Here is a 15,780-nt window from a genome sequence, read left to right on the forward strand (position 1 = left end):
TGGTCTGCACACAGTAAGTGCTCAATTAATACCACTCGTGGATGGCTTGATTGATTAATAGGGGCAAGGGAAAGGAGAGATGATACCCACTGTTGGTACACAGTGTGGGAGAATCAATAAAGTTAAATTATGATGGATCAAATACTTGATAAATACAGCAGTTACCTATAAAACCCACTCTAGGTCCTGTGTGAGTGGAGTAAGAGGAAACAGAAATCTCACCAGAAAGTGGAAAACCTTGGGCTTTGAGTAATCATCTAGAAAGCGCAGTGATAAAGAACTAGGGGTTACTGAAGAGCTGAGTATTTTCTTTCTTTGTTATGGTATTTTTTAACCACTTATGATATGTCAAACACTGTTCCAAGCCCCGGGGTAAACACAAGCTAATTAGTTTGGACACTGTCCCTGTACCACATGGGGCTTACGGTTTAAGTAGGAGGGAGAACAGGAGAACCGAGACACAGAGAAGTTAAATAACTAGCCCAAGTTCACACGGCAGGCAACTGACAGAGAAACCAGATCCATTAGAACCCAGGTCCTCTGATGCCTAGGCCCACGGTCTTTCCACTAGGCCATGCTGCTTCTCTTCCTGTCATTTATGATACCAGTGGACTCTGAAAACTAGTCTAAACCTGCAACTAGAGAACCTGCAAGGCACTTAATCTAGAAGCTCTGACCTACAGACCATGGTGAAACAGCAAACTCGCCAATCCCCTCCACACACACACACACACTCACTTTCTCTACATATATATATCTATATATATACACATACATATACGTAAACACACACACACATTAGGGCCCTTTATCTTATCCACAAATTCAAAAGAGAATGCAAGTGTCTAGGCCAGCAGCTGCAGTGAAACCAGAAATCTTCTAAGCAGGGGGGTTACTCTTCCCAGGTCAAGCTCTGCCCCTAAGCCCTTCTCGAGATCTTCCCAGGTCTTGCCAGGTGTGTCTGAAGTAGGGGCTTGATGACAGTGGGAGTGGCCCAGTTGACCAGGAATGCATAGGACAAACATTAAAAGACAAACGCTTAGTACAGTGCTTTGCACACTGTAAGTGCTCAGTAAATACAACTGAATGAACTTCTTTGGGGCTATGACAATATTTTAACTTAAAAATTTCCTGAGAGAAAACAAGCCTAGATCCAAGCCCCCAACTAATCATATATTCCAAGGCACATGGAGTCTTCCAAATTTCACCCTGACGTCAGCCTAACAGTAGGAGAGAAACTGCTCCAGGGGCTTTTATATTTTCTTAGTTTTGCTGAAAAAAGAAGGTTGACAAAGAGACTCATTGCTCTGCAAAGCCAATATAGGGATAAAGAGAAGGAAGCTGACAATAAGGGAGGGGCTGAGAAGCATTCAAGCAGGAAACAAAATGATTTTCAAGTGCTACGCATCATTTCTGTAGTCACAGCACAGCTAAGAAAAAAGTAATTGTGTCGAACATGATACCTTCGCTCTGAGGAGGAGTAGAGATGTTCGGGCCTATTAGATCACAGGAAACTGGCCACCGCTTCCAGGAAGGACCCAATCATCTGCTTTGCTAGTAGCCAGTGCACTGATTAGCCAGCCCCAGGCACAGAAGAACGTGGGCCTCCCGTCCCACGACCGGTAGTCTCGGTCCACCACCGCCCTCCCAGTGTAAGAAGTGAGGTTGAGAGCAAACTTTCTCCTTCAGCCGCTCTCAAGCTTTGAATTCCTCTTACACAGGCAGGCAGGCTTTGGCCAGGGATGCAGTCTGCTGCCCTTTTGGAAAGACTGCAGTTCCCCTTTCAAGGAGTAGCAGTGGAACTGCAGTAATAAACAGGCAGTTCTCCACCTGAGTGAGGAGACTTTTGAAATCAAAGGGCTTAAAGCAATCTCACTGGATGAACAGGGATGAGGAAGGGGTCCACTTAATCATTTGCCTTGTTTGAAACATCAGCAAAGCAGACAGATGATCCAGGGCATCGTTTGCTCACTGCCCTTAAGAGACGGTGATATGAAAAACTGAAAAATGAAGCCATTATGACTCCACCTTGAGCACAAATTGCTGTCCTGAGGCAGGCGGCAGCCATAGGCTTCTAGGTTTTTTAAAGAACCAATAGTCATTTTTTCCAATAGTGACACGTCATGCAGGTATCACCAGCAATCTTGGTAGGATGGATTCACATTTCAAAGCTCAGTCACAAATATTTCCCAGGAGTTACTGATCTGCCTGATCCAACTAAAGAACTAATTAAACCAAGATGAAAATGAAAGGTCGTTCTTGGAACTTCAATTCTTTGCAGTTGGTTATTTCTAAATGAGTACTTCCTGGCACTAGCAAGCAAGAACTTGAAAGTAAGCTTGTTTGGGGCAGGGAATGTGCCTACCAACACTGTTATACTATACACAAGCTTATATGCTGTATATTGTATACAAGCACTTAGTACAGTGTTCTGCACCCAGTAGGCACTCAATAAATATGATTGATTGATTGGAAGCACCACTCACATGCCTATTATGTCTCTGCCCAACTGTTTAGTAGAGTGGTCTGCACACAGTAAGCCCTCAACAGATACTATCGATTAGTTGTTCCCTTTCTTAAAACTCCTGTGCAGTAACAATTGGACCATCTTAAACATAAGGACCAATGGAAATGCATTTCTGCTGAATTCTAGCAGGGAGTAGTAGTCGCATTAATATTAGCAGTATATTACTGATGAAATTTATTGACTACCTCCTGAATGCAAAGCTTTTACTAAGCACTTGGGAAGTACAACATAAACATAACATAAAGGGGGATGTGTTACTGTATGACTTCTCACTAAGTCATTCTATTGGAGATTCTGGTGGAGAGAAGTTAATATAAATAATGAATGTTTCTCCATTAATTCATTTATTTCTTTATAGGTTCAAAAGGCCCTAGGTCCTAGAGCCAGAATCAGCTCGTAACTAGAAAGCAACTGGTAAACCTCCCTGATAAGCCCTGCTGTTGGTCCATTGGAAAGAACTCTGCTCAGTACTGATGTCCATACTTCACTCTGCTACCCAATCATTTTTCTACAGAAAGATTCAGTTTCCCACTCCTCAAAAACCTATAGCATTGCCCATCCACATCCACATCAAACAGAAACTCCTTACCGTCGGCTTTAAAGCACTCCATCACCTGGCCCCCTCCTACCTCACCTTGTTGCTCTCCTTCTTCAACCCAGCCCACACACTTCACTCCTCGAATGCCAGTCTATTCACTGTATCTCGATCTTGTCTATCTCACAACTGACCTCTTGCCTACATCCTCCCTCTGGCCTGGAATGCCCTCCCTCTTCTTATCTGACAATCACTCTCCCCCCTTCAAAGCCTTACTGAAGGTACATCTCCTCCAAGAAGACTTCCCTGATTAAACCCTTTTTCTCTTCTCCCACTCCCTTCTGCATCACCCTTGTACTTGGATTTACTCCCTTTATTTACCCCTCCCTTAGCCCTAGAGCACTTATGTACATATCCATGGATTTTTTTAAATTTATATTAATGTCTGTCTCCCCCTCTAGAATGTAAGCTCATTGTAGGCAGGGAAAGTGTCTACCAACTCTGTTATGATGTTGTATTGTATTCTCCCAAGCATTTAATACTGTGCCCTGCACACAGTAAGAACTCAATAAATATGACTGAAGGGTAATGATGATATGTTTTTTCCACTGGACACTCCATCAAACCTCATCTTCCCCTGTTACCAGTGACCCTTCAGAAAGAACTGCAGTGCAGGTTGTGCAAGGGATGACTCAAAAATTCGGCTTCCAGTGGGTTCCTGATTCATTCCCCTCCCAGACAAGTGAAGCAAAGGCATTCAGGAACCCAAGCCAAAGGAGCTGATTTGATGGCTATTTGGCTGTTAAATCAGTAGTATTTATTGATGATCTCCTGTGGGCAAACACCATTCAAAGCACTAATAGAAAGAAAAGACACTGACTCTGCCCTTGAGAAGTTTGGTATCAAACTGTCCAACTGAGGATGTGAAATTTTTACCCTGCTGCATCTCTTTATATGAGAAATGGATAAGGAGAAGCAGCATGGCCTAGTGGAAAGAAGCCTAGAATCAGAGGACCTGAGTTCTAATCCCAGCTGTGCCAAAGGCTTGCTTCGTGACCTTGGGCAAGTCACTCAACTTTTCTGTGTCTTAATTTCCTCATCTTTAAAATAGAGATTCAATACTTGTTCCCCCTTCCCTTGAGATTGTGAGTCCTTTGTGGGACAGGGACTGCATCTGACCTGATAAACTTGTATCCACGCAAGTGCTTAGAACAGTGCTTGGCACACAATAAGCACTAAACAAATGTAATAATTATACTAACCACCCCCACCACCAGAAGAGCCATCTCTTAGATTCCCACGCCATATAAACATCCTCGGTTGGACAGAAGATGGAGAGATGTTCTTCCAAAAAGAAAGAAACTTAAACTTTGAGGAAATCAAACTGCCTCATGAAAGCCTGATTTCATTTGTTCACTTACTTTGGCTCTTTGAGGCAAATTCATCATGGTGTCTGGCTTGAAGTCATTTTTGTTCTTCCTGCAGAGCACAGCCGTGATGATGATGATAATCACCGTGACCACTGCGATGGGCGCCAAGATGGCAGCGATGATCCAGAGGTTGTTGGGAGGGTTCTTTACCACAGCTGCAGAGGATCCGGGCCGGAGAGAGACCCGGGGAAGAACACCAGCAAACACAAGTAAAAGGAAAACACGCAATGCCGATGAAAGTCAGGAAGGAAAAACAAGCTGTGGTCTCCACAAATTCCCTGCCAGGGGATGGACACCAAAATTGAACAGTGCACGAGAAGAAAGTCTGTTCATTTCGGTCATTCTAAACCTTTCCTCAACTAAGACCCTGTCTGCATTTAACTTCCTTTTCAAATGATCAGTTATAACACTGGAAAGCTGCATGGCCTTATGGACAGAGAATGGGCCAGAAGAAGTCAGAAGGACCTGCATTGTAATCCCAGGTCCACCACTTGTCTGCTGTGTGACCTTGGGCAAGTCTTCTTAACTTCTCTGAGCTTCAGTTACCACAACTACAAAATGGGGATTAAGATTGTGAGCCCCTGGTGGAATATGGACTGTGTCCAACCTGATTCACTTGTATCTGTTCCAGAGCTTAGTACAGTGCCTGACATATAGTAAGTGCTTAATACCATAAAAAATTCACTTACAAAGGTAAAATTCTTAGCATAATTTTCAACTAGTGATTAATCACATTATTAATGTATGCAAACAGCAAATTAGATAATAAGCATCGGTTGACATTTTTAAACACTGCTATTGCGTCTGCTTGACAAGTGTTTATGTTGGAGCATTATGTCATGAATAATGAATAAGATCTCAGTTCTTCCTGCATGCCAGACAAGCAAAAAATGTGTAAGGTGTGTGGGATATGGTGCCAGGAATATTTTACCTCATTAGCAAATCAGAAAAGCCCCAGAATCTCTTTTTAATTCCCCTCGGAGTCAGAGATGAATCAATCATATTTATTGGGCGCTTACTGTGTGCAGAGCACTGAACAATGTGCACTAGGAAAGTATACTGTAACAGATTTGGTAGACAAGTTCCCTGCCAGATGTAACTAAAATGTGGTTATCTTTATCTTCCCTTAAAGTTTCATTAAATGCCTTTTTTCCTGGTTCAGCTTTTGCAATCTCTTGACCTTCAGATGAGACAGATTTGCTTCCTGAAATTTCACCATTTTACTCTGAGGTTGTTTGAGATTCACATTAGGTGACCCCAATGCATCACAGTAATGGGTATAATCACTGGGATATTTAAAGCCATGTACCCAGGTGAAAGGGGATGAATAATGATCTGAATCTCTTGGGATTCAGGAGAGGAGGAGGATGGGAGCAGTTGAACAAAGTCCGTGATGGATTTGCCGTTTTAGTAAAAAATCATATGCAAGCAGAGATGAAACATTTTTAGGAAAAAAATCAGAAAATCATCAGTAAAGTTCAGTGAAATCTCAGCCCCAGATTTGAGAACAGACGTTAGTTGGAAGGAAGAAACCAATATTTCAAACCTCATTTTTAACTGCTCTCAGCCTTATTATCTAGAGTTTATTGTTGCTATGGTTCCCTCTCACCCTCCGGGTTCTTTAAAGAGATGGAGCCATGAAAAGCACCTCCATAAGCACACAAGGTGAGAGGGTCAAATGGCTACTGTAGAATCCACTCAGTACCCTGTCAAACAGGTCAGTTCACTTAGGGTCACTGCCTCTTCAAGAGACAAGCAATATTTTTACACACCTTGTTGACTGGACCTCCCTCATCTCCACCTGTCTTTAATTTTCAATCAATCGTATTTATTCCCAGCTCTGCCACTTGTCAGCTGTGTGACTGTGGGCAAGTCACTTAACTTCTCTGTGCCTCAGTTACCTCATCTGTAAAATGGGGATTGAGATTGTGAGCCTCACGTGGGACAACCTGCTTACCCTGTATCTCCCCCAGCGCTTAGAACAGTGCTCTGCACATTGTAAGCGCTTAACAAATGCCAACATTATTACTGTGCACATAGCATTGTACTAAATGCTTGGGAGAGGGCACTATAACAGAGTTGGTAGACGTTCCCAGCCCACAAGGAGCTTCCAGTCTAAACTTGTCCCTCCCTCCACACTCTCACCTCTGCTTCCCATTCCTGACTCTCCACATTATAGAAGCCCCATTCACCCCTGTCCTTTTAAAAAAAAACTGTTCATTTAACCACTTACTTTGTGTCAGGCACTTTACTAAGCACTCAGGCAGAAAGAGTCTAATCAGGTTAGACTCATTCCATTTCCCATGTGGAGCTCACAGGCTTAATCCCCATTTTACAGATGAAGTAAAATCTGTGGCAGAACTGGAATTCGATCCCAGGTCCTTCTGACTCTCAGGTCCGTGCTCTATCCAAAAGGCCATGCTACTTCCCCCTGTTGACCGTGTCTCTGGTTCTCTGTGCCACTCCTAATGCCTATCTTCCATCACCCTGCCACAGGGTGTGGGAAACAAGGGACCTAGATAGTGAGGGGGTGGGGAGCGGTGGGGAGGCATACCTGGGAGAGGGAAGGTGTGAGGGAGGACAAGTTCGGAAAGAAATGGCAGGTGGGGTCAAGATGGGGGGATAGTGGAGGATTGGTGTGGTGAGAGTCATCCCCCTCTAGACTGTAAGCTCGTTGTAGGCTGGCAACAAGTTTACCAACTCTATTATAATCTACTTACCAAAATGTACAGAAAGCACTCAATAAATACCATTAGTTGATTTAATGGTGGGGGAAGAGTAAGGGAAGGGGACAGGGGTTATTGGAAAGTGAGGAGTAACTTTAAAAGCGTAGCTTACCTGATGCCAGGGGGTGAAGACAGATTTTCTCTCTGGGATGGAGGGTGAAACCTGCCCTATATTGTTATATTGTACTCTCCTAAGTGCTTAGTTACAGTGTTGTGCACATAGTAAGTGCTCAATAAATATGATTGCCAGACTGGCCTGCCCAGTGGCAGCTGTGGTGTAGGCATCTATTCAGACTACCTAAGGTACCTGAAAACCATTTGAACTAGGAGGGGCAAGTTCAACATTGAGCACTCTTGGCTCCCGTGGCTAGTTGGCCTGGGGTGAACCCATGGTTCTTTCTTCAGGTCCTTTCCCATGAGTCCCCCCATGGGGAATAAAAGTGAAACTCTTGAGAGGACCAACTGACCATCCCACAGGAGAAAACTAGGTAGGTAGCACCTTCCATTTAGAGCAGGAAACCACACTCACCAATTCCACTTCTAAAATGGCCATGTGGAATGGCCACTCCCTGTCCTCAAGGTGAAAGATCAGCGCAGTAAAATAGCCCCCATCGCCCGAGCTGACTCTCCCTCAAGCCTGCCATCTTGTTCTGGCTTCCAGGATCTTTTCATTATACTGAGGCGTGGAATTAGTGGCAGAAACATGGTGGAATTAGCCTTTTGAACAAATCACTCAAATATTTCCTCAGGTCTTTCAGTCTCGGAATAGCTGCAATGCCTAATGGATAGGGCATGGGCCTGGGAGTCAGAGTTCCTGGGTTCTGATCTCAGCTTTGCCACTTGTCTGCTGTGTGACTTTAGGCAAGTCACTTCACTTCTCTGTGCCTCAGTTACCTCACCTATAAAATGGGGATTGAGACTGTGAGGCCCATGTGGGACAAGGACTGTGTCCAATCTAATTTGCTTGAATCCACCCCAGTGCTTAGCACTGTCCCTGGCACATAGTAAGCGCTTAAGAAATACCATGATTATTATTATTCTAATCCCAGGTCCACCATTTGTCTGCTGAGTGACTCTGGTCAAGTCAATTAACTTTTCTGTGCATCATTTTGAAGATGAGGGAAATAATGATCTAATACCTGTTCTCCTTCCTACTGTGAGCCGCACATGGAAATGATCATCTGTTATCTACCCCAGCGCTCAGTGTACGGTGCTTGACACATAGCAAGCACTTAGCCAATACCATAATTATCCTTATTAGAGATCCCAGGTGTTTGACTCACAAAATCCCTAGGACAGAGACTCTGACCCATTGGCCAGAAATGCTCCTCTCGGGAACCGGAATACACGATGATGATTCGTGGTTATGAAAGGAAACTATTCCCTTACGGTCAGCCTGCAGAAGGACAACATGGTGCAGGGTCAAAGCCATCCTCTGGGAGTTGATGGTGCTGAGAATTTTGGCGGCCGCTGTCCCCAGCAGTGGTTTCCCATTGTGCAGAGTGTAATATGTCAGCTCGGCGGGATCCTTGGGTCCGGGGAGGCGCTGCATCTTCACCATCTTGGGGGAAGAGAGAACCTGCATTGAAACGGCCGCTCGCCCTCTCCCAAGGCCCAGCCCCAAGGCCTCAATTTCCTGGGACTCACTAGTGATGGCCAAAGAGAGGTTAAAATTGATTCTCTCAGTGAGAGAATGGACTCTCTAAAACAAGAAACAGCGTGGATAGAGCACAGGACTGGGAGTTAGCAGGACCTAGGTTCTACTCCTGGCTCCATGGCTTGTTGGCTGTATATCTAGGGCAAGTCACTTCACTTCTCTGGGTTTCAGTTACCTCACTGTAAAAGGGGGATTAAGACTGTGAGCCCCATGCGGGACAGGGACTGTCCAATCTGATTAACTTGTATCTATTCCAGTCCTTAGTACAGTGCCTGGCACAAAGTCAGAACTTAAAACATACCATCGAAACAAAAAATTCTCTATTGGCTTGGGCCCTCTACCTGACTCTTAATACTTTTACCTGGAGATTCTCCACCATCCTGGGTGCTGACAGAAGGCATGTTTCTAAATGAGGAGCAATTTGGGGGGTGAAAGAATAAACCAACACTATCACCTTTTGGGCCTTAGCCTCTTAGGGACATATTTAACCTTGGAGCAGTTTTTGTGCGATTTCAACAAGGGGACCATGCTTCGATCACTTCTTTCATTTTCGATTTCTGGAACTTCCAGAGAGCATACCACTGCACGTGCAAGTTGTTGAACCCGCAGGACTAATCATTTCGACAGGAGTTCATCACTAGTCTGAATTTTCTCATTTGTTGGCCAGCATGCCCTGTAGATTCCATATTGCCAAGTCTGCACTCTTCCTTTTCCAAAACCATACCCTGGGGTATAGAAGACTTGCTCGAATTTAACATGAGCACCACATATATGATAGTGACTTAGGGCTTAATATGACTAAATCAGGGCCCCCAGTTACTACTTGACTATTTTGACTGTGTGACAAAGTGCTCTGACTCCAGAATGCCCTCCTAGAAGACAACTTGTGGTATCAATCAATCATATTGATTGAGTGCTTACTGTGTACTGAGCACTGTACTAAGCTCCTGGGAGAGTACACTGTAACAGAGTTGTAGACACATTCCCTGGCAACAAGGAACTTACATTCTGGAGGGAATTAGTGCTTACTGTGTGCAGAGCACTGTAGGAAGTAAGCTCTTAAAATATGGACTCTCTGCATTGGGAGTCATTAATCCCCATCAACCTCAGGTTGCCCTGTGCTAAATCAGCTGTATTATACTCCTCTAATCACTTAGTACAGTTCTGGGCACATAGTAAGTGCTCTACAGATACCATTGATTGATTGATTAAGCATGCCAGGGACACTAGAGAAGAGATGGAAAGGAAAGATGACTGGATGATTAACTCCGGCCCCCACATCTGGATGATTAACCTGCCACATCTGGATGATTAACCTGCATGAATTTGTTGGGTTCCCCTGCAACAATATTCCAGGCCTCTTCTCGGCCAAGATTAATTCTGTTCTGGAGACACGGGTTGAAGACCTCTCCACAGCCCTCCAGGGTGTAGTTGGTTGATAGCTGGTGGGGGCTAGCCACTACAGGTGTAAAAGTCATCCATCAGAGAGCAGGGAATATGAGTTGGTGCTTCCCCTCACAATCAGATATCAACCAAACTTGCTCCCCAAAACCAATTCCCACAGTACGCTAGAGGTTTGCAACATTTTACCTGGAAGTTGGATTTTTTTCCCCTGCTAAGCAACATGACCCAGTGGATAGAGCACAGATCTGGGAGTCAGAAGGACCTGGTTCTAATCCCAGTTCTGCCACTTGTCTGCTTTATCACCTTAGACAAGTCACTTCACTTCTCTGTGGCTCAGTTACCTCATCTGCAAAGTGGGGATTCAATACCTGTTTTCCCTCCTACTTAGACTGTGAGCCTCATGTGGGACTTGATTAACTTGTATCTACGCCAACGCTTAGAACAGTGCTTATGGTTATTCTTGGCACATAGTAAATGTTTAACAAATACCATAATAATTATCATTATTATTATTATTATAAATGAGGAACCCACCCCTGCCCTGCAGCACTGAAAACAGAAGTGCTATTGGGGGTGAGGGTGGAGGGATTACCCCAAGCTTTAAAAACTGTGCCCAAAAGATGTGTCTGTCTGCGTTGTCTTCCTCATTATGGTTCCAACTCAGACTCGGGGTCTCCTGTATGGGAAACTGACCTGAACCGTGTAACTGCCCAGGGTGGTGGCTCGTTTAAACCGTCTTCCCTGCTGCTGAGACATCATGAACAGCTGGGCCAGCCTCTGCTCCATCACCCTGGCGAAACTCTGGTTTTGCAGTCCGACCAAGGCCGTGTCCACCCCTTGCAGAACTGGTAGGAGGAGAAGGGAAACACATCATTCACACCATCTATAGACCATGGGCCACTCCAGAGAAGTCCACCCCTGCCACAATAATGCCAGGTAGAGTACCCAGCACATAGTAAGCACTCAATAAATACCAGTGGTAATGACTCTAAGATGGGGTGGCCCAGGCTGAAACTCACTGTAGTCTGAACACCAAGCACTTAATTAATCAATCCATCGTATTTATTGAGAGCTTACTATGTGCAGGACACTGTACTAAGTGCTTGGGAGAGTACAATATAACAGAAATAGCAGTTCTGTTCCCTGCTCATAACAAGCTTATAGTCTAGAGAGGGAGACAGAGATTAATATGAATAGAGATTTTATAATATATAATTTAAAGATATGTACATAAGTGCCATGGGGTTAGGGGTGGGGAGAATATCAAGCGTCCAAAGGTCACAGATCCAAGGGCATAGATGACACAGAAGGGATAGTGAGCCGGGGTAAAGGGGGTTTAACCAGGGAAAGCTTCTTGGAGGAAATGCTATCTTAATAATGTTTTGAAGGTGGAGATAGTGGTGGTCTGGGATATATGGAGGGGGAGGGAGTTCTAGGGGGAGGACATGGGAAAGGGGTAGGTGTTGAAATCGATGGGACAGGGCCTCCGTGAATAAGTCCGTGAGTAAATTGGCACCAGAGGAGCAGAGTGTGAAGGCTGGGTTGTAGTAGGAAATCAGTGAGATGAGGTAGGCTGGGGAGAGCTGACTGAATGCTTTAAAGCCAATGGTAAGGAGTTTCTGTTTGATCCAGAGGTCGATGGACAGAACGGGGAGATACGGACTGGGTGTTTCTGTTGAAAAATGAGCCATGAAGCAGAGCGAAGTATGGACTGGATTTGGGAGAGGCAGATAGCCGGGAGGCCAGCAAGTAAGCAAGTGCAATAATCGAGGCGGGATAGGCTAAGTACTCGGATCAGCCTGGTAGCAGTTTGGATGGATTTTAGCGATGTGAATGCCTCCTGGTACTTTGGCAGAGCTGTCTTTTGAGATTCTCTGTTTCAGCTACCAGCCGCAGTCAAAAAAAAAATAAAGTCAAAATACTTCAGTGATGCCCTCGTGCCCCAGGGCACAGAAAATCCCTTGGGATTTCCTCCTGGCACATCCAGCCATGCAGGGGGAACTGAACCTATAAATTGGTGGGCTTGGCTGATTAGTTAAAGATGCCATGGTTGAGTGAAAACACTGCTTTCTCTTGCCCTCTCCAATGTCCGGGTCATTGATCTGGTGAGAATATTCTAATTTTTCAGTCACTGTGGCTTCTGGAAAAGAATCGGAGGGTTGTGACATCAGGTTCTCTGAGCAGTTTCACCCTGGGTAATACTAAAGAATTCTCTCTTCACACTTGAATGTCAGCCTGGAAATGGAGAGAAATTCCATAAATCTTCAGGGGAGTAGCTATTTGTGGTATCCTCCTTAATGAATCACTCATATTTGTTGAGCACTTATTGTGTGGAGAGCCTGTACTAAGTGTTTGGGAGAGTACAATACAACAGAGTTCAAAGACATAGACCCTGCCCACAAGGAGATTACAGTCTAGAGAGAGAGACAGTCATTAAAATCAATTATAGACATATCTTTAAAGTGCTACACTAGAAGTAGATAGATTAGAAGTTGGAATAATTGTGAAACTGCTCAGAATTGAGGAGAAACATGGCCTAGTAGAAAGTAGGAGTCAGAGGACCTGGGTTCTAGTCCTCCCCTGTTTTGTGACTCTGGGCATGTCACTTAATTTCTCTGTGTCTCTATAAATTTTCTGTAAAATGGGGGTTCAATACCTGTTCTCCCCTCATCTTAGTCTGTGAGCCCCTTGTGGGGCGGTGACTGTGTTTGACCTGATTAACTTGTATCTACCCATGGGCTTAGAATGGTTCTTGATGCATAGTAAGTGCTTAACAAATACCACAATAATAATAACAATAATAAAAATTATTATTATTGCCCCATCCTCCTCTTCATGCCCAAGCATAGCATTGCCACCCCGAGGTCAGTATAAAAAACCCAGTTCTTATGCAGAAAACAAACTCAGCTAAAATGAAGAAGGCAGAATTAAAAACTGTAACATAAGGTCACCTCAGCCTGAAAAGAAAACCAAACTTATCTCCCGACTGCTCAAGCACTTAGTACAGTGCTTTGCACACCAAAAGCGCTCAATAAATACAATTGAATGAATCAACAGGTTGGGGATGATTATCGAGTCTCTGCAGCAGATAGGACATTGGGAAGATTCCATGCGATAACCTCTTGGTGCGACTCACTTTGGAACATAAGATCCTATCTCTCTTTAGCTTAGTGAAATCTTCTGGAAATACAGAAATTGATGGACAAGAACTGCTAATTCCCTCAGCGATGAATAGGGGAAATCTAGCTTCCAGAAACCGTGCAGGTGGAAGCAATGGTTTTGTCAATATGGTCATAACCACCTTGCTTCCCCATCTTCTGAAAAGAAACATTCTGGATTCTCTCTTCTGTGCCAAGAGCTGGGTGCACGCAGTTTCAAGTCAGGCACTCAAGCAAGTCCACAGAGGGAACGCTCTTTAGAGCATCTGGGGTGCCCAAACACACACACACACACACACACACATCCCCTCCCTTTCCCCCTTCTCCCACTCCCACTCTAAGCACAAGCACTGATGTGGAATGTAGAGGACAACAAGCGTGGGAAGGGAATGAACTCTGAGCCTCTTTTCGGGAGGAATTTCTGCCCTGAGTCCGTGTGGAATACTCAGATTAAATCATTTGCAGGACCTTGTCCCGATCCAGATGGGAAGGGATTCATTTTACAGAAAAAGAAGTTCTCCAGAAGCCCAGGCCAAGTCTCAGAGAACCCATAGATAAGGAAAAGGCACCTTCTCAATGCCCACTGCATCTGCGTTTCACAGGGTTATCTACATCAGGGCCGAGTACAGTGCTCAGCACATAGTAAGTGCTTAACAAATACCATAATAATAATAATTGCTATTATTATCATCGATACATTATTGAACAAAAGCTAGAAGGTTCAATTCACAGCCTTCAATTTGCAATTATGGAATGTGTTAGCCACTTACTATGTGCCAGGCACTGTACTCAGCGCTAGGGTGGATACAAGTGACCTAATGTTTTGATAGTTAGATTTGGATTATTAATTTTGTCTACAAATCGGATTGGAAACAGTCCCTGTCCCACAGTGGAGCTCACAGTCTCAATCCCCATTTTACAGATGAGATAGCTAAGGCCCAGAGAAGTAAAGTGACTTGCCCAGGGTCACGCAGCAGACTAGCGGCAGAGCTAGGATTAAAATCCATGACCTCCTCCCATGATTCATCCTCTCCCTTGTTGTCATCCTTCTCCACGGGAGTTCCTCCTTTGATCCCTAAGGCTGTCTCTTTCCCTTTCTGCTACTCAGAAGCTCTCGGGAACTGCATCTTCTTTTGGAACTGCTGAACCGTCATTTGATTGTGTTCCATTTCCCCAGGGGCCCACAGCATCCAGCTGGAAAATTCCTTGTGAGGAAACTCCCTATTTTTTTCAGTCTTCCCTTATTCCAATAGCCCTACTCTTCCCCTCTACATCCAACTTCTATGCCTCCACCAAGCTCCTTAGGAAGAGTATTTGGGCCAATCCTGGGTGAATAAAGAAACAGGGAGGCAGCATGACCTAGTGGAAAAAGCATGGGCCTGGGAGTAGGAAGACCTGGGTTCTAATCCGGGCTCTGCCAATTGTTTGCTGTGTGACCTTGGGCAAATCACTTAACTTCTGTGTGCCTCAGTTTCCTCAACTTGTAAAATGGGGGAAGCAGAGTGGCTCAGTGGAAAGAGCCTGGGCTTCAGAGTCAGAGGTCATGAGTTCAACTCCCGGCTCTGCCACTTGTCAGCTGTGTGACTGTGGGCAAGTCACTTCACTTCTCTGTGCCTCAGTTACCTCATCTGTAAAATGGGGATTAACTGTGAGCCTCACGTGGGACAACCTGATTACCCTGTATCTACCCCAGCGCTTAGAACAGTGCTCTGCACATAGTAAGCGCTTAACAAATACCAACATCATTATTATTATCCTTTAACTGTTGGAGTTCCTCAAGGGTCAGTTCTTGGCCCTCTTCTGTTCTCCATTTACACTCACTCCCTCGGTGAACTCATCCGCTCTCACGGCTTTGACTACCATCTCTACGCAGATGACACGCAGATCTACATCTCCGCCCCTGTCCTCTCCCCCTCCCTTCAGGCTCGCATCTCCTCCTTCCTCCGGGACGTCTCCACCTGGATGTCGGCCCGCCACCTAAAACTCAACATGAGCAAGACTGAGCTCCTCATCTTCCCTCCCAAACCCGGTCCGCTCCCAGACTTCTCTATCACCGTGGATGGCACGACCATCCTTCCCGTCCCGCAGGCCCGCTCTCTCTGACCTCCCTTCCTCCTCTCTCGCCCCACTCCGGTCTATTCTTCACTCCGCTGCCCGGCTCATCTTCCTGCAGAAACGATCTGGGCATGTCACTCCCCTTCTTAAACAACTCCAGTGGTTGCCTATCGACCTCCGCTCCAAACAAAAACTCCTCACTCTAGGCTTCAAGGCTCTCCATCACCTTGCCCCTTCCTACCTCTCCTCTCTTCTCTCTTTCTACCGCCCACCCCGCATGCTCCGCTC

At 45.1% G+C, this 15,780-nt stretch overlaps 1 protein-coding gene across 1 annotated transcript in view; it reads right to left on the reverse strand.

Annotated features, from left to right (window-relative positions):
- The window catches only part of KIAA1549L (KIAA1549 like), a 200,368-nt gene that overhangs the window by 68,693 nt on the left and 115,895 nt on the right, over nt 1–15,780 (reverse strand). Inside the window, exons 10-12 of the mRNA XM_039911466.1 lie at nt 10,973–11,124; nt 8,608–8,779; nt 4,484–4,647 (exon numbers count right to left, since the gene is read on the reverse strand). Of these exons, the coding sequence (XP_039767400.1) occupies nt 4,484–4,647; nt 8,608–8,779; nt 10,973–11,124 (488 nt within the window). The remainder of the gene's footprint in view (nt 1–4,483; nt 4,648–8,607; nt 8,780–10,972; nt 11,125–15,780) is intronic.

Source organism: Ornithorhynchus anatinus, chromosome 3, assembly GCF_004115215.2.
Source record: "Ornithorhynchus anatinus isolate Pmale09 chromosome 3, mOrnAna1.pri.v4, whole genome shotgun sequence".
NCBI classification, from domain to species: domain Eukaryota; kingdom Metazoa; phylum Chordata; class Mammalia; order Monotremata; family Ornithorhynchidae; genus Ornithorhynchus; species Ornithorhynchus anatinus.